This window comes from Sitophilus oryzae, unplaced genomic scaffold, assembly GCF_002938485.1.
Source record: "Sitophilus oryzae breed Bouriz unplaced genomic scaffold, Soryzae_2.0 scaffold_809_pilon_pilon, whole genome shotgun sequence".
NCBI lineage: Eukaryota > Metazoa > Arthropoda > Insecta > Coleoptera > Curculionidae > Sitophilus > Sitophilus oryzae.
In genome coordinates this window covers 632,315-652,681 of record NW_022147427.1, presented here as the reverse complement: position 1 = coordinate 652,681, position 20,367 = coordinate 632,315, and the positions used below count along the sequence as shown (strand labels likewise).

The 20,367-nt window shown below is 31.9% G+C and overlaps 1 protein-coding gene and 1 long non-coding RNA gene across 2 annotated transcripts in view; one reads left to right on the top strand and one right to left on the bottom strand.

Moving 5' to 3' along the window:
* LOC115888920 (dynein regulatory complex subunit 7) overlaps positions 1 to 20,280 on the top strand; it is a 246,123-nt gene extending 225,843 nt beyond the window's left edge. Inside the window, exons 3-13 of the mRNA XM_030908808.1 lie at positions 1,002 to 1,123; positions 1,202 to 1,433; positions 1,492 to 1,677; positions 7,454 to 7,670; positions 10,649 to 10,906; positions 11,780 to 11,921; positions 14,489 to 14,564; positions 17,205 to 17,529; positions 18,532 to 18,837; positions 19,378 to 19,541; positions 20,185 to 20,280. Coding sequence (XP_030764668.1) covers positions 1,002 to 1,123; positions 1,202 to 1,433; positions 1,492 to 1,677; positions 7,454 to 7,670; positions 10,649 to 10,906; positions 11,780 to 11,921; positions 14,489 to 14,564; positions 17,205 to 17,522 — 1,551 coding nt within the window. The 3' untranslated portion in view covers positions 17,523 to 17,529; positions 18,532 to 18,837; positions 19,378 to 19,541; positions 20,185 to 20,280. The remainder of the gene's footprint in view (positions 1 to 1,001; positions 1,124 to 1,201; positions 1,434 to 1,491; positions 1,678 to 7,453; positions 7,671 to 10,648; positions 10,907 to 11,779; positions 11,922 to 14,488; positions 14,565 to 17,204; positions 17,530 to 18,531; positions 18,838 to 19,377; positions 19,542 to 20,184) is intronic.
* Positions 4,256 to 5,055, bottom strand: LOC115888924. The gene is made up of 3 exons (XR_004051335.1): positions 4,746 to 5,055; positions 4,350 to 4,527; positions 4,256 to 4,291 (listed from the first exon to the last, which is right to left on the bottom strand). It is a non-coding gene; the product is annotated as an uncharacterized LOC115888924 (long non-coding RNA).
* Positions 20,281 to 20,367: the final 87 nt, after the last annotated feature.

Genomic DNA, 20,367 nt, shown 5'->3' with positions numbered 1-20,367 from the left:
CTTTTAATTTCCAGAATGCTCTGAGGCGCTGTTAATCCTTTGCTGAATTTCAGAGCCGATATTGGCCTTTTCCGAAATCAAACTGCCGAGGTAAATGAATTCCGCGAGCTCCAATAGTTCTCCGATTTTTATAGTAGGTATTGTTATGATCTTCCGAGGGAGTGCACATGATTTTAGTTTTATCGATGTTCAGCTTAAGACCCAAAGCCTCGTATATGCCCAGGTACGTGTGTTCGGAATTTCTTGCAATTGCTGCAACATTTTTGCAACTAGAGCGCAGGCATCAACGAATTCTGTGAAATTTTTCTGTGATGAAATTTTTCTGTGATCACATCATCCATGATGTGACACTCTTGACTTGTTGTTATGGAGGTTTTTACAGACTGTAAGAAATTTGTTGGGTACTCGTTGGGAACTTTTTCATAATTGCCCAAAGTGTATCTCTGTTTATAGAGTCGAAGTCTTTTGTTAGGTCGATGAATGCAACACAAAATTTAAACTGCTGCTCTTTTAATTTTTTCTAGTAAAGTAGTTGCCCTAGTAGTTGGTGGACGGGTAATATGGAATCGACAGTGCCGCGGTTGATGCGAAAATCCTTTTGCGATTCTGGGGGGATTTTTTCTATATGTGGGTGCAGGCGGTTTGAAATAATTTTGCAAGAATTTTTCCTCCAATAACCAGAAGTGTAATTCCTCGTAAACTTACTAACTAACTTAAAAGAAAAAACTTAACTAAAAGGACAAATATCAATAATTATTCTAGATTTGGCCAGATTACGAAGTATTTTTAATCAAGTTAATTGTATACTACTTACTCGTCCATATAGTAATATAGTGCATCGAAAACGCTAACTCTCAATATAGAATAAGTTGGGACCAGCGGTTCCAACTGAAAATGATTCAGATCTACCACCATTTAAAATACTGGCACTTATTTAAACGACTTTTTTGTTATTTAATTTAATAAACTGTTTGGAAAATTAAAAATTTCTTTATTTTCAGCCCAAACATCTATATTCACCTCACACTGTTTTTCTAAGGCAATCAGGCCATTCATTTGAAATAGCTACTGCTCTCTGCTCCCTTTTGATTGGCCTGGGCTACGAGGCATATGTAGTCTCAGGGTAAGTATATTTTCAGTAAATCATAGCTATATAAAATATATTATTTTAGTTTGTATTTCTTTTATTGTACGCTTACAGTTATGCGACCAAAGACGTAACCATGCGCGTAATGTGCAGAGTGGACTGTCCATATCCACTGACAACAGAAGAAGAACCAGTGAAGGAACCAGAAGTAGTGGACGACAAATACAAGATAAAACCCGCAAAAAAACTGAAAAGCAAGTTTCTAGAGATGATGAAGCAGAGAGAACTGGAGCAGCTCCAACAAGAGGAAGAGAAACAGGCAGCATTAACGAGAGAAAGAGTTTTGGTAGAAAAATATTTATATTAACATTCATTGGTTATTTTACAGTTCTTACTCTGTTTAGGAAGAAGAAAAAATACCATTGGACGAATTGGAAGGACAAAGAATTCACTCTTGGGTTCTGTTGGGTACAAAGGGCCGTGCGGTAGAGAGGATGGTTTTTATTGAGGCTAGCACCGGTATGTTCCATCCTCTGGACAGCGATTTGTATTGTGGCATAGAAAGTTTGTGGAGCAACGAGAATTACTGGGTAAGTTTAATATTTATAAAACAACTAGCGTGTACCCACGACTTCGTTCACGTCGAATTAATCATTTGTAATGGTGATGATAAAGCAAAGCAAGCATTTCCATTAACATACAAACTGGATAAAATTTTCTCACATTTATGTCAGCATGAGAAAAAACAATATGGCGATATTACTATATAACTTGGTAATATTTGAGGGATAGTTTCATCTCGCTGGAATTTGACTTTCGAAAAATCCGTTTGCCAAAAATAAGCTTTTTACGTCAATTAAGTGGTTAATCAATTACTCGACTTTTTGGAACACCCTGTACGATTTTTTAAAAAAATTCAAAATATGTAAAAAATAAAATAAATTATGCGTGGCCAAGCGTTTTTCCGAAAGATTAACCGTTTTTTAAATAACAAATATTGTAATATTTAAGGGGCGTTTTCACCCTCTTGGAAATTGAGATTCGAGAAACCCCTCCTTATCGAACCTCTATACCCTACAATCAGTCCGTTTGGCAAAAATCAGCTTTAAACGTCAAGCAGTTTAAACAGAATCGTGATTACTCATTGGTCATATTTTATGAAACACCCTGTATAAATTTTAAAAAAATCTTAAAATATATAAAACATCAAAATAAAATATACGTGTTTAAGAGTTTTTCCGAAAAATTCACCGGTTCTTAAATAAGAAATATTCTAATATTTGAGGGGTGGTTTCACCCCCTTAGAATTCGAGTTTCGAAAAATCCCTTCTTATCGAACCTCTACCACCCTCTACACCCTAAAGTCAATCTGTTTTCCAAAAATCAGCTTTTTACGTCAAGCGCTTTAAGCAGGATCGTGATTAATCAATGACCAGATTTTTCGAAACAACCTGTTTACATTTTTAAAAAATCTAAAAATATGTAAAAAAACAAAATAAAATATACGTGTTTAAGCGTTTTTTCGGAAACTTGACATTGTTTTAAATAAAAAAATATTGTAATATTTGGGGGGTGGTTTTGCCCTCTTGGAACTGGAATTTCGAAAAATCCTTTCTTATCGAACCTCTACACCCTAGAATCAACCTGTATGCCAAAATTGAGCTTTTTACGTTGAGTGGTTTGAGCAGGATCGTGATTAATCAGTATGTCAGTCACTTAAGGATTTTATATATTAGTGTGATATTAGTTATGGAGTGTAGAGGTAAGGAGAAATAACTCCGTGCATTAAAAAATGGTCAAAAAAAGGGAAGAATTAGGATGGCGCTGCTGTTGCAAGATCCTAAAATTTAAGACATGCGCCGAACATTTTAGAACTGATGATTCAAGACATAAATATTTGATGTGAAGCAAACGCGAAGCCGCGGGTTTAAAAAAATACAATTTTATTTTCATGTTGCATGAAATAAATTACAGATTTTTATTCAGCAGCAATAGACTAGGCCCTTTTTTTATTGTTTCTCATAAGTTATTTCGCAAATGTCATTCAAGACGACGAAAAAATATTCTTATCGTTTTAGCTTAAAATTAATGGTAATTATAATTAAGAAAAATTTTATTTAAAGTAATAATTGGTGATGGGTTTAAAATAAATATAATGCAGCTTTAAAATAACTTCATACCTACATTTATTTAGTATAAAAGTAGTCAATATGTGGTTTTATTATCGATTATTCAGATATCAGAGCCTCTTTTTTATTGTTTCTCATAAGTTATTTCGTAAATCTCATTCAAGATGAAAAAGCTTTAGTTTAAAATTAATGTTAATTATAATTAGGAAAACTTTATTAAAAGTTTAATTGATGATATGGGATTTAAATAAATATAATGACCTGCATTATATAAAAATAACGTAACACATTTTATTTAGTATAAAAATTAAGCCAATATAATATAATTTTATTCTGTACAAGTATTTATTTACGTTTTGTCATCGTAGTTGCCATTCATTCAGAATAGTGGATTTTAAATGTTCTATAGTCGGATGGCTTAACTACCTTAATATCAACTACTTCTACAAGAATCGTGTGCAGTATTATCTTCTTTTTCACTCCCAGCTATTCCAACATGGCTTGGGACGTGAAATAATAATATAATTTTATAGCCCTTCCAGATGCTCATGTCTTCCTTGTAGCTCACCCAATAGAATCGTTCTCGCAGCTTCCTCCCAAGTTGGTAGTTGCTGTTCATTCAGAATAGTGGATTTTATATATATTTGGTAGTCGGATGGTTTAACTATCATAACAATAACTACTTTTAATAATTCTTTTTCTCAATTCTTTGCACTATAATTTGCATCCCACGTATTGTAATATTTTCCTTTGAATTTCGTTTCCTATTGTTCCATGGCTTGAGACGTAGACGTTATAGCCCTTCCAGATCCTCATGTATATGTCCCTTTTCCTTGTAGTCCACCCAATAGAACCTTTCTCTTAGCTTCCTCTCAAGTTGGTAGATGCTATTCATTAAGAATAGTGGATTTTAAACATGTTTTGTACTCGGTTGGTTTAACTACTGTAACATCATAAATAAATTGTATACCAACACATAATGGCCAAACTTCAACAGACTTTAATATTCATAAACCTCATCAGAAGAAAATATTTTTTGATCCAAAGTTTTTTTTTCGTTATTAGAATAAATTACCTGCATTTTGTTAATTCATTACAACATTGAATAAAAGATGCAAAGTGTTTATACATACTATAATAGATAAATCTTCATTTAAAATTATGTGATAGATCTGCTTGCTTGTAGGATTTAGACTCATAAACTCAATAATTTCTTTTATTGATATAACCAATAAAGTGGTAATGCTGAAATTTTGTTTTTGATTTGAGCAGTAGGGTCCATTATTTCCATTATTTGATGCTGTTATTGCTCTACAAAATGTTGATCTTTATCAAGGGATGTTTATATGTATAATATTATTATTTATGTGTATAATAATATTGTATGATCGAAAAAACACGGCGTCCAGTTGGCTTGGAAATGAACATCTCGATGACATTCTCCATATCATTTTACATATAAAATGACAGCAATCTTCATTTCATAGGCATCGCTGACGCCGTTTTTTATTCGATCAAATTGTACTTACGTGTATAATATTCATTTAATGGTTCCTGTTTTAGTTGCTGGTGTTCATATTTTGGTTTTTTATTGTGTTGTTGCTCTACAAAATGTTAATATTTATGTGTATAACATTACTCTTTCTGTGTATAATAATACTTATGTGTATAATATTCATTTAATGGTGCCCTTCTTGCTTGTTGCTGTTGTTGCAATTCAGAATTTAAATTAACTTGAGGCAGTAGGTAGAGCTTCATCCTCCAATATTTTCCTATGTAAATACTGAAGTGGACAGTATTTCTGATGACAATTTTATCACAACTCTTTAAAATGAAACTGCCATACCTTATCTGTAGATTCAAAGCAATATCTAAATGCTTTTGACCATCACTGTAATCTAATTCTTGTCTGAAAATCAATACCTAATATTATCCTGATGATTTTGATTTTTGATAGATTATTAAAATACAGCACTTACAGTTAACTATATTTCTTGAAAGTACCTACAATTTTATGTAGTTCCTACTTTTACTTGTTTAAAAAAATGCCAACAATTTGTGCATGTCTGTCAAACTTTAAAATCATTAAAAATAAATTTTATTTAGGTTGTAACTTTATAAAAAGGATTGTAAAAATATACTTTGTAACATGTATGCCAATAATCTTACGAAAAATGTTTACTACACTTTTGATTGACTCTAATTTTTACATATAATACAAATAATACAATACTGAATTATATTATGTATTTTACATACCGTAGGCTTTGCCTTTGCTCTTTATTTTTCCATCAGCTATTCAATCAACTTCGCACCACACACACTTTAACCATTGTTAAATAATAAATAAAGCACTAAATATTGATAAACAATAATTATTTTATATTCAAAAACTCTGTCTAAAAAATAAAAACAAAATTTTTCTGGGTAATGTTTGGTTATATTTATTTTTATTCTCTTATCTATGGTTACTTTTCATTTTTTAGATTCATGCGTTTTTAGTTTTAGCGCCACTGTGGTTATTTGGCGAACCCTTATTCTTCCCATTTTGTGACCACTTTCTCAATAAAAGTCCCGTAAGAGTTGTTTCTCCTTACCTCTACACTCCATAATATTAGTATAGATAGCTGCTGAAAAATCTAGTGTTTTTGAATAGTCGTATTTAGATATTTTAAATAGTTTTTTTATTCGTTCTTTTTGTTTTTATGCTTCCGACTTTGGGAAGAATATACTTCCCGAAACATTAAGCATTTTTTTGTTCGTTAGGCATTTTTTTTTGTTAGTTGCTGACAAGTTGGTCTCCTGGCGATTAACGCAACAATGTTTACAAAAAATAACTATTTTATTGGGTCTTATGAATAAAAGTTAAGCAAATGCTTTTACTTAAATTTCTTGAAATAGACTTATACAATTTGTAAACAACCAACAAAGATAGTTCTATAGAAAAAGCAATTGCTTCTCTTTATTCATCAGGCCCATTATGTTGATTTTCTTAGAGTGCAAGTGGGCGAAATACATACAGGGTCCGGCAATAGTGCGTCGGGCATCTGTAGCTCCTAGAATAAAACACTTGGGAATTTTGTTTAAGTGTAAACCTAAAGTATGTACTAGGATGTATTTCAGGAAACTATTTTAACTTCTATAGGGTGGCTCAAAAAAGTGTGAGTGGATCGGGATGATTTTTTTTAAATGGAACACCCTGTATATTATTGCATTTTTGGCTTCCTTTCGGATCACTTTACATAATCCTAAGATATGAATAAATATATTTAGATAGTTTCAGAGATATTAATAAATAAATAAAAAATATATTTTTTTCAAGCTTCATTAAAAAAATATATTACAAATACAAGGACTGCCTTGAAATCAAAACTATATTAGGTATTTACTTTAGATGGTCTATATACTTAACTTTGGTATAAATATCGTAATTTTAAATCAGACAGGGTGTTTAAAATTCTACGCCAAACTTTCTAAAATAAAAAATATTTTTTCTTTGTTTTTTTTTTTAAATGGAACAACCTGTGTATTATTTTTTATTAGATGGAGAATTAAAAAATGAAAATTTGTTGTATTTAAAGTATTTCAAAATTTTTAATGGTTTCAACGGTATAATACGAGAGAAAAATCATTGGGTGGCTTTGATAGAAATTTACTATGGAAAATGCCATATGAAATATAAAACCGCGAATATCTGTAAAACCGTTAAAATTTTTGAAATACTCTAAATACCAAAAATGTTCATTTTTTAATTCTCCATCTATTAAAAAAAATAATATACAGGGTGTTCCATTTAAAAAAACGAAGAAAAATTATTTTATATTTTAGAAAGTTTGGCGTAAAATTTTGAACATCCTGTATGATATTTCGATTACCATATTTATAGCAAATTAAGTACAGACCATCTAAAATAAATATCTAATATAGTTTTGATTTCAGAATAGTTCTTGTATTTTTAATAACTTTTTTTAAGAAAGGATGAAAAATATATATTTTTTATTTATTTATTAATATCTCTGAAACTATCGAAATATATTTACTCATATCTTAGGATTATATAAAGTGATCTGAAAAAAAAGCCAAAAATTTATTTATTCTAGGAGCTACAGATGCCCGACGCACTACTGCCGGACCATGTATAGGCCTTTTTTGAATTTAATGTTTATTTCTCTCCATTTGTAATATTCCCAGAAGAACAATATTTCTCGATTATAATAACAGGTCCAATTCCTTCTAGGTAAATTTGCAAGATTGTTCCAAGGGTCTGGCCGATATCAACTACAACTTGACTGATACTGAGAAATGGGAGCATCTTCTGGTAGGTGAGCCAATCAAGTGGCGTCAGAACACTACAACGGAAATTGGAGATGATGAAGAATTTGAAGATATGTTTGATGAAAAACACCTCGACATTCCATATCCGTGGTCGATGAAGATAAACATACCTAGCGAAGGTAAGTGTAAGGATTATCTAATCACTGAAAGGAAGGGCAATCTAACTGCACCAAATACACCGTATTGGACATCTTGTACATTTTTTCCTTCGAATTTCTATACAGGGTGTCTCTTATAAATACGTGCAAGTATCTTAAGTGGTGATAGATGTGGACAAAAGAAACGGATTTCTATTTACCATGTTTAGAATAAACAGAAAAAATAACCGATTTTTGTAATTTTGAAATTTTATAAAAGTTATGTTTACATCTTGAGAGGCACCGGCATAAACCGGCTTATTCGACGTTCCCTATTGCCACATGGACAAGAATGTGTATAGTCAACTTGATTGTGTCCAAAATTTGGCTTGAAAATGACGATCGATGCCATTCCTTATATAATTTTACCTGCAAAATGACAGCGATCTTGATTTGCAAGTAGTGATGCTATCTCTTACTGTTCTTACCTCTGAAGTTCTTTTGAAGTTCATATAATCTTTATGTAATCATCATTTTCAGCTTATTCAACTATTTCCCACTATGGTGTAGCATCCCCCACATTCTCTCTTTGTAATTGGGCCCATTGTCACAAATTAACTATAACAGATGCGAAAGAACACCGAATTCCGCGTTCAGATTTCTGTGACCTTCAGAAAGAGTTCATAGACAATCCGCATCAATGTATAGTTTGGGTTATTATTTGTTTGGGTGAAAATAATCTGCACCAATATGTTATCGAGGCATATAATCTCACAGTAATTTAATAGATTACTCGTCATATTATATCAGTTCGTAGGAGATTAGGAAAAAAAGATATTTATAGTATAAAAAATTAATTTATTTAACAAAATTTAATTAAAGATGTGACAAAATAGTTACTTTTCTATTGGTTCCATCGGACTTTTTTCAACAATATAAATCTTTATTTGTAAACTTTAATGCATAAAATATTTTCAATCTAATAAATAATTTAATGATGTAAATAAGAGATAATTTCTCACATGGTTGGTCAAATTCTATAGTTTTCGTTATATCAAACAGCCTCTGAATGTTTTCTTCAGTGCAAAACTCATCAAAATCTAATATAAATAATTTTTCCAGCCTGTAAATAAAATGAACAAATTTTTCCACATTCATGATCAAAGGCTTTTAAATGGGTAAATAATTTCGAGTTATCCAGAGATTCGGATTCTTTTGCAAATTTTAGACAAATATCACATTGATGTATTTGAAGACCCTTTTTAATGATGTAGTCAAACATAATTAAAGGCATTTTGAGTTGAAAACATTTCTCAGAGGCCGTTTGATATAATGAAAACTATAGAATTTGACCACCCATGTGAGAAATTTTCTCTTATTTACATCATTAAATGATTTATTAGATTGAAAATATTTGATGTATTAAAGTTTACAAATAAAGATTTATATAGTCGAAAAAAGTCCGATAGAACCAATAGAAAGGTAACTATTTTGTGACATTGTTAATTAAATTTTGTTAAATAAATTAATTTTTTATACTATAAATATCTTATTTTTCCTTATAAATAAACACATTTGTATCCCATTTTAAATAAGATATACAAATTACCAAAACTTAGAAATAACAGTTCAAAAGTTCAACAAAATCCTACACGCGTTTTTAAAAGAAACATATAACCACGCACTATGTCACTCCAGCAAGCGAATACGACACAGCATGGGTTTCCGGACTAAACGACTGGTGTATTTACACCACTCAATAGGCGTGTCGGGTTTGCCGAACGGTTTCCCATGCAGTCGCTTTCTTTCGCATCTGTTATAGGTAATTTGTGCCATTGTTGTCTATGGTTGGCTATGCGGGTTTAAGTCCCTGCTAATTTCCTAATATTATGGTCCCATCTCAGGTTCGGTCTTCTTCTAGGTCTCTTAATTCCTCGTGGGTACCATGCTGTAATCTTGTGTTCTCAAATGGCAATGGCTTGTGGTCTGCCCATTGCCATTTGAGGGACTTGACTCCGTGGATGATATCTATTAATTGGGTCTTTTATCCACTCCATTATTTTACGGTCCCTCTTGGGTATTCCCTTAAGTTATTCCCATGTTATTCCCAGCATATTTCGTTCCATTGAACGATGTGCGACCTGCAGTTTCCTAATGATGTCCCGTTTTAAGTTTATAAATTATGAACCAATGTTTATATATTAGCACTTATTGAAGTTTAAATATGTTATTTTATTATTTAGTATAATATTGCTAAATATATTAGTTATATTTTTTATGTTATGTTTTTATAGGTATTTGAATTTTTAATTGAGCAATTTTTCAAATTTAGTTTAGTTGGATTATGTTATTTGATGTAAATTTTAAGTTACCTATTTGTTTAGTTTTTTTCTTCGCTTGTGTTAATTTTCTCATAATTTAATATTATTTTAATTTTAAAACTCAATTTTTAATTGGTTTTACCTTTGAAAACTGTCCCTCGCTTGGTAATTGACGAACTGCGCAATTATTGAACCAAAATTTGCTAGTACCGAAAGTACCTGCAAAACTGGGAGATTCTGGTTGCTTAGAGACATGGTACCGAAATTCCCGGTTCAGGAAAATAGCTCCGGTTCCGGAAACCCTAATTAATACTCCCAGTTAGGGTTCAGAACCGGGAAATCCCGGTTTTGAAAGTATCTGAAATTTCTGGATGTTTTAGGCTAACAAAGAACCGGACATCGAAATTAATTTCTGGTTCTTTCGGGACTCGATATCAATAATTAAAAAAATATTTTTTGTTACGTGAGGATGTCCTATATTAAATATTATTTTCATTAGAAATCAATTTTTTATCGATTTTACTTTGGAAAACCATCTTTTGCTTTCGGATTGATGAACTATACCATCATTGAATAAAAATTAGTTAGTACCGAAAGTACCGAAAAAAATGGAAATCCCGGTTCCTAAAAGGCGCGGTAGCGAAATTCCCGGTTTATTATTTATTTATAACCAACTAAATTAAATTTTTCAAAAATTAGTATTGAAAAGAAGATTTCCTGACGGAAGCAGAGTGACGCAATACAAGAGGACTATTGTCGAAGAATATGCACCTTACATTCTCGATGATGGAATGGTTCAAAAAATATCACGTTTTCAAGATTTCGATTGCACCGTCATCGAATCAGTAGAGGAAAAATACGAAAATCGCCACGACAAGTTAAATAGAAGCTTTTTCGATGCCAAAACTAACCAAATTACTGAATATTTCAACCCTGGACGAGAGGACAGTGTTATAAGTTAATGAAAGTCGATATAATAATACTATACGATCGAAAAAAAACGGCGTCAAAGACGGTTGGGGAATGACAATCGGTAATAATTTTGGCCAGGTCAAGCCCCAGACGTCATTTAATTTGCCCGTAGTCTTCTTGATTTTTTAATGGCGCTTACTGCCAGTTGGTTTTAAGAAGATTGTAATTTATTCTTATATTGGGCAAAATGATTTTTAAATGCTATACTTAGTTTAAAATTCGTGAAAAAAATATTTTTTTTGAAACAGATTTATATGTCTGGAAACGTTTTATCTTTTTTAATGTTTCTTTATTATTTAATTGGGCAACGGCCCAGCTACATCGAAACACCGGTTCCCATTAGAACACCGAAGTTAAGCGACATAAGGCGATACTAGTGGATGGACGGGTGACCGGTTCGAAACTCTGTATCGTGCTGTTGTCCAAAAAAAAGGCAACAGAGTGTAAAATCTATTGAAACGCACTGCTCATTCACGCCGCGCCGGTTCGAGGCCGGATGAGATCGGATATCTCGTGAGTAAGATTCGATTCTGTGATTCGATTTAGACACTTGCCAAGTCGGTAGGCCATTGACCATGATATGGCCGAGGACCGCGGTTCGGATTCCGCGTAAATAAAGTAGGCCCCGTCCAAATTAGCCCTGGCAGCAAAAAGGAGACGTTAACTGGAATCTTTTTCTTTGCTTTACTTTTTATTATTTAATTGTTTAGTTTTAATTTTTGACAAGTTTCACTAGACGTCTTTAGTCCTCGCCAAAATTATTATCGATTACTTGTCATTCCACAGCCGTTTTTGACGCCTTTTTTTTCGATCATACGGTAGTTTCAATTCATCTCTACATGTTTTTTTTAATCACAGAACATATTTACTACAAAGATGATGATACTGCAGACGGAGAAAGAACATTTTTTTTCAACAGTAAGGCTAGATTTGATGGTTTGGAAAAAATAGAAATAGAGACTCAGGTTTTGACAGAACACTACTGCGATAGAGAAGACAAGTACAGTAACATAATTATTATCATTGAAAGTTAAATATTATAAAGGGGCGTCCATTAATTATGTGGGGCAATCAAGGGGGAAGGGAGTCAAGTCAAGTTTCACTAAATCTCACGTAGGGGAGAGTCGAATATAACGTAATTTTTTTCGTGAAAAATGTTTCTAGACTAAAATATTTCAAAAAAATTGCGCCGGGAGGCATGTATAGCCTCCCATACTAAAATATGTTAATAAAAAGTTGGTAGGCAGTTCTTTTATTTTCAAAGTAAAGGAATTTTTCCAATTTTGGTCCGCGGTTATTTCCCCTATCCGCCACCTGGGTTCGCGTCCGATGGACGGATTTCCTTTTTTTTTGTTTTTTTTTAAATAAGTTTTATATATTTTTTTGAGATTTTTTATATTTTTTGGCCTTTTTTTATTTTGGCCTTTTTTTAAACGTTTAAAATATATATCCGTACATAAAAGTGAAAACCGCGTTTTGCTAGCTGTTTCTGAGTTATCATTTTCTAAACAATATTTCATATTTTCGTAATCTCAAAAACTGCGACTTTAACTGATTTTGATGTTATTATAAATTTTGTTGCAAATATTATTCCTAATCTTAAATTGAAAACCGCGTTTCGCTACCTACTGTAATTTTGGAGTTACGATTTTTTAAAATTTTTAACCCTCTCCCGTACCCCCTTACCAAACCCTCACCCCCACCAAAAACTAATGGCCAGATTTTCGGGTGCCACAGTATTTTTGTGCCAAATTTGGTTAAAATCGGTTTAGTGGTTTTTGAGTTATCGTGTTACAAACGGACAGACAGGGAGACACCATGAAAATATATTGTATTTAGGTCATTTATGACCCAAATAACCTTTGCAAATAACTCATTTTGAGTGAAATTAAATAAAACTTTTTTTTTGCCGATCTTAATAGCCGTTAATACCTGTTGGTATGGTCGGCTAAAAATGTCAAATATGTCGAAATGACACAATTCTTATACAGGGCGGAGTCTTAAATAAGTGCAAATATTTTCAGGGCTGGTAGGTCTCGATAAAAGAAATATAATATTTTCTCTGTTTTACCGATTTTCAAATAGGTCCGAATTAACCGAGTTATTTTACTTTCAAATTTCCAAAAAAAAAATGATTTTTTGCTTAAATTTTCAGAACCGCTCGATCTTTTCTGGGTTTTCTTTGTCGTAAGTTTAATGGGTTTAATCTACACCTATATGTTGCCATATTATCAAGAAATTGATTATTAACTAAAAGTTAAAAAAAATTAATTTTTTTTTCTTGAAAAAATCTCATATTATTATAATCGTGTTTCGGGGGCCGAAATATACTATCCCTAAAAATATTTGCACTAATTTAAGACTTACCCTGTATACACCATATTTGCCTCTGTTGATTATTTGAAAACGGAAAGATGTAGAAACAAAATTTTTTATGGGTAAATGTGGGGAGGCAATGTGTACAATTTAAAATTATTTTGAAATATACAGGGTGTGTCAGAACTAAGATCCATACCAAAGATATATTATTTTTTCACCTGGTATTTTATTTCATTTTTGGATTCTTGGACATAAAATAAGGCATTTATTATAAGGGAATGAATTATATGTTTGAAAGCTTTGGTTTTTGAGATATTTAAAGATATGTATTTAAATATGCATGATATAATAAAAGTTTGTTGCCAAACTGGCTAAATCAGAGCAAAGGTGGAGGAGCAGATGATTTTACTGAATATCACATAGATTTGTTAGTACAAACTAAGAAGAGCCACTCTTGAGACCGTGCGCTAGTCTCCATGGACAGAATTTTTCCTATTAATTTTAGTAATTACCATTTACATATTGTTTAATGTTATCACCACAGAATATCTAGCTACGCGTAGCTAGATATTCTGTGCTTATCACTATGTATGATTCTGATTATGATCCAAACAATCTCGAATCTGTTTACTAATCTTAATAAAAATAATATAACTAATTCTGTTTTTTAAATAAATTTAACGCATTTTAAAATACAAATTTTGAAAGTTCTCACGTGTGAGATTAGGGGGGAGGGGCCGAGATAAATTTTACGATATCTCAACAGTAGTGAAGGGGGATTAAAAAAATCCTCAAAAACGCATCACATAATTTATGGCAGCCCCCTAGCAATACATACAGTTCATACCAAATAAACTTTTAGTCACGTGATTAAGCTTGACCGGCACAGCGTTGCCCACTTTTATATATTTTCTTTTAATCAAAATATTTTAGGAAATAAAAATAAATTAATTATAAATATATAAACAGTTATTATTTACATCAACAAAACTCCGAATTTACCAACAACAAAACTCCGAAAAAACCGAAATTTAAAATCGCGCCCTCGATTACGTAACTAGAAGTTTAATTGATGTGAAATATAGTTTCTTTTTATGATCAACAAACGCAGTAGTTGTTAATTGTTCATTATATAGATGTCCATAATATATATTTTAGAAGTTTTTCAGTTCATTCATCTTATATGCCTGTCTACTAATAACCTGTATAGGTATGACCACCTAATGTGAGATATTAATATCGTTTTAGGGTATATTATAGACAAGTTGTATACGACCAAAGAAGAAAAACTACCCTAGGAGACTCAAATAGACGACCTATTCGAGTAAATATATTTTAATTTTGCAATTTAAACTAAGTATCCTATACTCTGTCCAGCGGGAGAGTTATATGATTTCGAAAGGCGACTTTCAAAAATCGTAGAAAAACATATATACTTTTAAATTAAAATGACAGATGTCACAACACTGTCACTGTCATATATTATTTTGCTGGACAGACTATACCAGGTGCGTCTGAAAAGTGGCTCAACTCTATAACTTTTTTATTTTTATTTATTTATTTATTTATTTATTTCTAGTCGGAACACAAACAGGACAAGTCCCAAAATTAGTGTCCACAGCTTACATATAATAACTAAATACCAATAACAATAGTAATACCAATAACAATAGTAATAGTTTTTCACATAAAAAAACGAGATTTGGTTTGTTAATATATGACACAAAAATTAGGATTGATTGACGTATTCAATTGTCCCTCCCTGTTTCACCGGAAATGACTACAATTTTTGATTTTTAAATGGCACTCTTTTTTTACTTTATTCGATAGAAAACTACTCTCTGATGTTAAGTTTTGACACTCTCGCTTAAAAAAGAGTCGTGTTTTAAATTTCCAGCGTGCCATGGCTTTGTTAAAAACATTAATTTTTAATCAAGGAGTCTTGGAAAAATATATTCGATCGTATAATGTTTTTCGTCTCTTGTCCTGATCGATTTTAAGATGCCCAAATCGCATTTCTAATCATATCTCAATTTTTTCTAATAGAACGAGGGTGGCTCATTAGCATATTTTGAAAAGGCATTTTTTTATGAATAATTTGGTACCACACATTTGGTATTTCGAGTAACAAATTGTTACATTTATGGCCATATGGCACTCTAAATTAAAACTTAAAATGCTATTTTCTTAACGATGTACTTAAACAGCCGTTAAACGGTAGCCTACTAAAATGCCGTTAATAGATATAGTAACGTCGTTCATGTCGGCGGAAAGTAATGCCTAGCCTTAAGCTTTTTGCAAGAGCACCTGTGGGTCAGTGGCTGAGGCTATCGCTTCGTAAGCGGATGGTCTGTGGTTCAAATCTCACGCCGACCAACACTTTTTTATATTCTTTTGCTTATAGCGTGATCTTATTTGCATTGGTTTCACACTTTTTGGTTGGATTGGTTTAGTTATTTGGCGGGTTGGTTAGCGTCGTTATTTCGAGGGTGTTAATTCATTGGTTAGTTGGTTATTTGGTGGGGTTGGTTGATTTTTACTAATTTATATTTGTTTTTTATATTTTTTATCAGTGTCGAGGTTAGTTGCGTTGGTTAAGTTGGTTATTTGGTGGGGTGGATAGCGTTGGTTAGTCCTTATAAAATTCCTATATTTCATAAAGCCGTCAAGTGCGTCACATCAACGAGGTCATACCTATTAACGGCATTTTAGTAAGCTACCGTTTAACGGCAGTTTAAGTACAGCCTTCTTTTAAATTGAAAATTTCAAAAGTTGACATATGATATATATGTCATTCTATTCAGAATGCCATTTTCTATTCAATAAAAAAGTAAAAAATACCAAGGATGTTATATGAAAATCAAAATTTGTAGTCATTCCCGGTGAAACAGGAAGTAACCGAAAATAATTGAATACGTCAATCAATCCTTATTTATGTCATATTAACATATTAAATCTTTTTTTACCTGAAAAAATAAACAAAGTTAAAGGGGTGAGCCACCTGTTAAAGTTAAGGGTTAAGGTCCGATGTCCGGTTAATGTCGACATTAACAGGTTAATGTTTGGGCAAGTTTGGGTTTGGTTATGGTTTTTGTTGTTTTATTGTGTGTTACTCTCGAGATTGAGCGGGTTAAGGTTGATTCTCACTATACCTTCCATTTCCATTCCATATCAGTTGCATACTTTTTACTGTACAATTTATATCATTACGAAAGTTTTATTTTAAAAATTTGTATGTATTGAAAAAGGTTATAGATTTAATTAAGAGGTTAAAGAATAAATAAATATCAGCAAAATGTTAACAGAGTAGGTACAAATGTAAGAACTTGACAACGCTGTTTCCCATACGCTTCAGTCCGTCCGCCAAAAAAAATGTATGGAAGGAAAGCATATGGAACGGAAGGGAAACGGAACGGAAAGTGTGCATCTTAATGTCGACATTAACCGGACATCGGACCTTAACCGTAACATATACATCATAAAATTAACTTAGTGGAGAGGTCAGACTCCTATAAAAACCTCTTTTACTATTCTTAGTTTAAAATAAGCTTCCCCGAGGAAAAGAGAAAAATAATAGATTACTAAACTATACAGAGTGTCTCTTAAACAAGTGAAAATATTTTATGGGGTGGTAGATCTGGATTAAAAAATGATATTTTCAATTTATCAAAATTTCAAAATTAATTTTTTTATGGATATTTATAGTGTAGAAAATTAAAATTACTGTGAACTTATAAACACACAAATATGTAAAATGTGAGTAAAATAAGAGATAACACTGCAAGGCTCTCATTTATCGTTAAGAAATTTCAGGACGTTCTTTTTTCAAATTTCCCGGAGAACATCAAACATTTTTTTTACAAATAAAAACTCATATAAGCGTTTTTCTGGGATCAAAATATACTGCCAGTATCAGTTAAAATACTTGCACTTACCTAAGAGACACCATATATTTTGTTTTAAGAGCATAGTCCAAAAATTTAGACGGAATGAAGATAAATCCGCTTACAAAGACCTCAGTGTGCGCGAATTCAACATAAAAGATCGCGAAATATATTTGAAATACCACTACGATAAGAATTGCATCACGGCATCCACGAGAAACTTTATTAAACCACCCATATCTGAAATGGGTGAGGCTATGGTTTTCCATCCGGAGTTAACCAACGGTTACCAAGCCCAGATAGGAGCCAAACCACCCAGGCAACTGCAGCTATTTCTTTTACTGGAACAACAAATCAAAGATGAGAAAGAAGTAATTGAAACCAATCAGAGATTTTGAAAATCAGGTAAATTTAGTTATACACTTAATTTTACTTTTGTCATGTTTCATCATTCATCATCATTTTCAGCTTATTCAGCAATTTCCAGTTATGTTGTAGCTTTTCTCACATATTTAGGTACTCCCTTTGTACTAATTACAATTTGTAGTTGGGCCCATTGTTGTCTGTTGATGGCTATGAGTTATCCATGCTAATTTCCTAATATTATGGTCTCATCTCAGGTTTGGTCTTCTTCTAGGTCTCTTTATTCCTTGTGAGTAAACAACCAAACCAAACCACGCTGTAATTTTTGTGGTCCATCTGTTGTCCGTCCTTCTTGCCAGGTGGTGTCCTGCCCATTGCCACTTGAGGAATTTGATTTTGTGGATGACATCTATTACATGGGTCTTTTGTCGTATCCACCCTATTATTTTACGGTCTTTTTTGATTATTGCCAGCATATTTAGTTCCATTAAGCGTTGTGCGACCTGCAGTTTTCTTATAATATCCGCTAAGGTTGATTCTTACTATACCTTCCGTTTCCATTCCATATTCGTTCCGTATTTTTGATTGTATTTACGCTATACGTATGTTTTCGTTCACAGTTCCATACATCTTATTGTACAATTATATAATTACGAAAGTTTTATTTTAAAAATTTGCATCTTTTTAAAAAGGTAATAGATTTAATTAAGAGGTGAAAGAATCAATAAATATCAACAAAATGTTAACAGAACTGGTACAAATGTAAGAACTTGACAATGCTGTTTCCGATACGCTTAAGCCCGTCCGCCAAAAAATTTATTGAAGGAAAGGATATAGAATGAAAGGGAAACGGAACGGATAGTGTGTATTATCCTATACATTTACATGATATAATATTTTACGTAAACGGAAGGGAGCTGATACGGAAGTTTAAGTGTCCAGGTTTCGGATGCCTAGGTCATGACTGGTAGTAAACATTGGGCGAATGTTTTCTTTTTTAGATAAAGTGGTATTCTAGATTTGAATACGATGTTATATTTACAGATATCCGAATTTTTGTTACAACGAGCTCACGAAATGGCATTCTCCAAGTTAGACGTTTCACTTTACAATCGCGAACAGAATCAGGAATATAAAATAGGAATGTTGGACCAGGAGGAACAACACAGATTGTACAAAGAGAAAGAAGTGGAAGAAGAAGCGGACTATTTGGCTCCATATTTGGCAAGACTTGGGAATCCCTCGGACCTGACTTATCAACAGGCGCTGGACGTCAAGTATCAGTGTCTTGGAGAATTTAAAGAGTTGTTAGTCAAACGAGCCAATGATATTCAAAGACAATTTGAAACGGTAAATATTCATACTATCGCGAACTTGGTTTAGGGGATTGCGGCTAGGGACAATATAATATATACTAATAGATAATAGGGATATATAAAAATCAAAATATAAATTTATTACAGAATTAAATACATGAATGTATGTAGGAAAAATGTCAAGAAATATAATTTGACCAATAAAATATACTTATAAACGTACTTTATTACTGCCATTATGATACTTGGACAACTCGACTCAAGTGAACAGCGTGACTTCTTGATTCATTCTCCCTTGTCCTCTGCCCTGTGTTTTACTTTATCATTGTACATATTTACATTTACAACAATAAGAATTAAACAAAGTTCACCTTCAGATCTTAGTCTGACGTCAACTTGTTCTAGTTTAATTTTGATTGTGCAAATAATTTGTTTATAAAAACATACATTATTTAATATATTGAGAGATTAATTTTAATGATAAATCTTCAAATTATTGATCTTGACAATATTCAGTATTGGCAAAATATTTTCATATACCGACATAAATTTGATTGAAATAATTGTTTTCCAGACCTCTCAGAAAGCGGAAGATATGCAGATGTGGTACACACAAAATCACGAAAATATCGATCCTGATAAAGAAGCAGATTACTTCAGAGATATAAACGATATGATTTTCTTATTAAAAACATTGGAAATCCGACTGACAAGACATAAAGATTTATCTTCACTTAGGTAAGTTTCTTAAAATAAACAGATATACAGGTTTGGCCTTACACGCGGAAATCAGGACCCAAAGCCGACGGTTGACAACCGTGTATAAAGTTTATTATTAGGAAAGAACACTATTAATTCTGTTTTTGATCGATTTTTTATATACAATGCCAAAAAGTTTGCAAGAAATCGGAAAAATTATGGAGTTATGGAATAAAAATTTATTAAAAATTACTTTAGCATGCCCAATTAAAAAATATTTTGAAATTATAATACTTATATCATCTGTCATGACGGTATACCGGAGGCGTCTCGAAAGTGGCTCACCCCTATAGCTTTTTTAAAATTTCAGATAAAAAAAACGACATTTGGTGTGTTAGTATATGACATAAATTAGGATTGATTGACGTATTCAATTGTTTTCGGTCACTTCCTGTTTCACCGGAAATGACTACAACTTTAACTGTAACTTTATTAGTTACTTATTCTATAGTTTCGATATTTTCTCAATCTAAGCCTACTTTTTGCATATGAAAAAAGAATTTTTGTAGTAATTTGTCACGATGACAGATTTTTTTCTTGTTTCAGGGCATGCTGAAGTAATTCCGCCTAAACTTTTTTCGTTAATTCAAGAAAGTGCATTTTTTAATTTATCTTTTTATAGATTTGCAGAAATGGTTGAATATGTAAACAATCACCCCATGTTAGATATTCTAAAAGAAAATTTGGAATAAAAGAGTCACTGTCGTTTTATAGTATATTTTTGTATTAATTATTTTATACATTTATTATATATTTATTATCATATAACTTTTATGTAAACATTTATAACAATAAAAGGAATGTT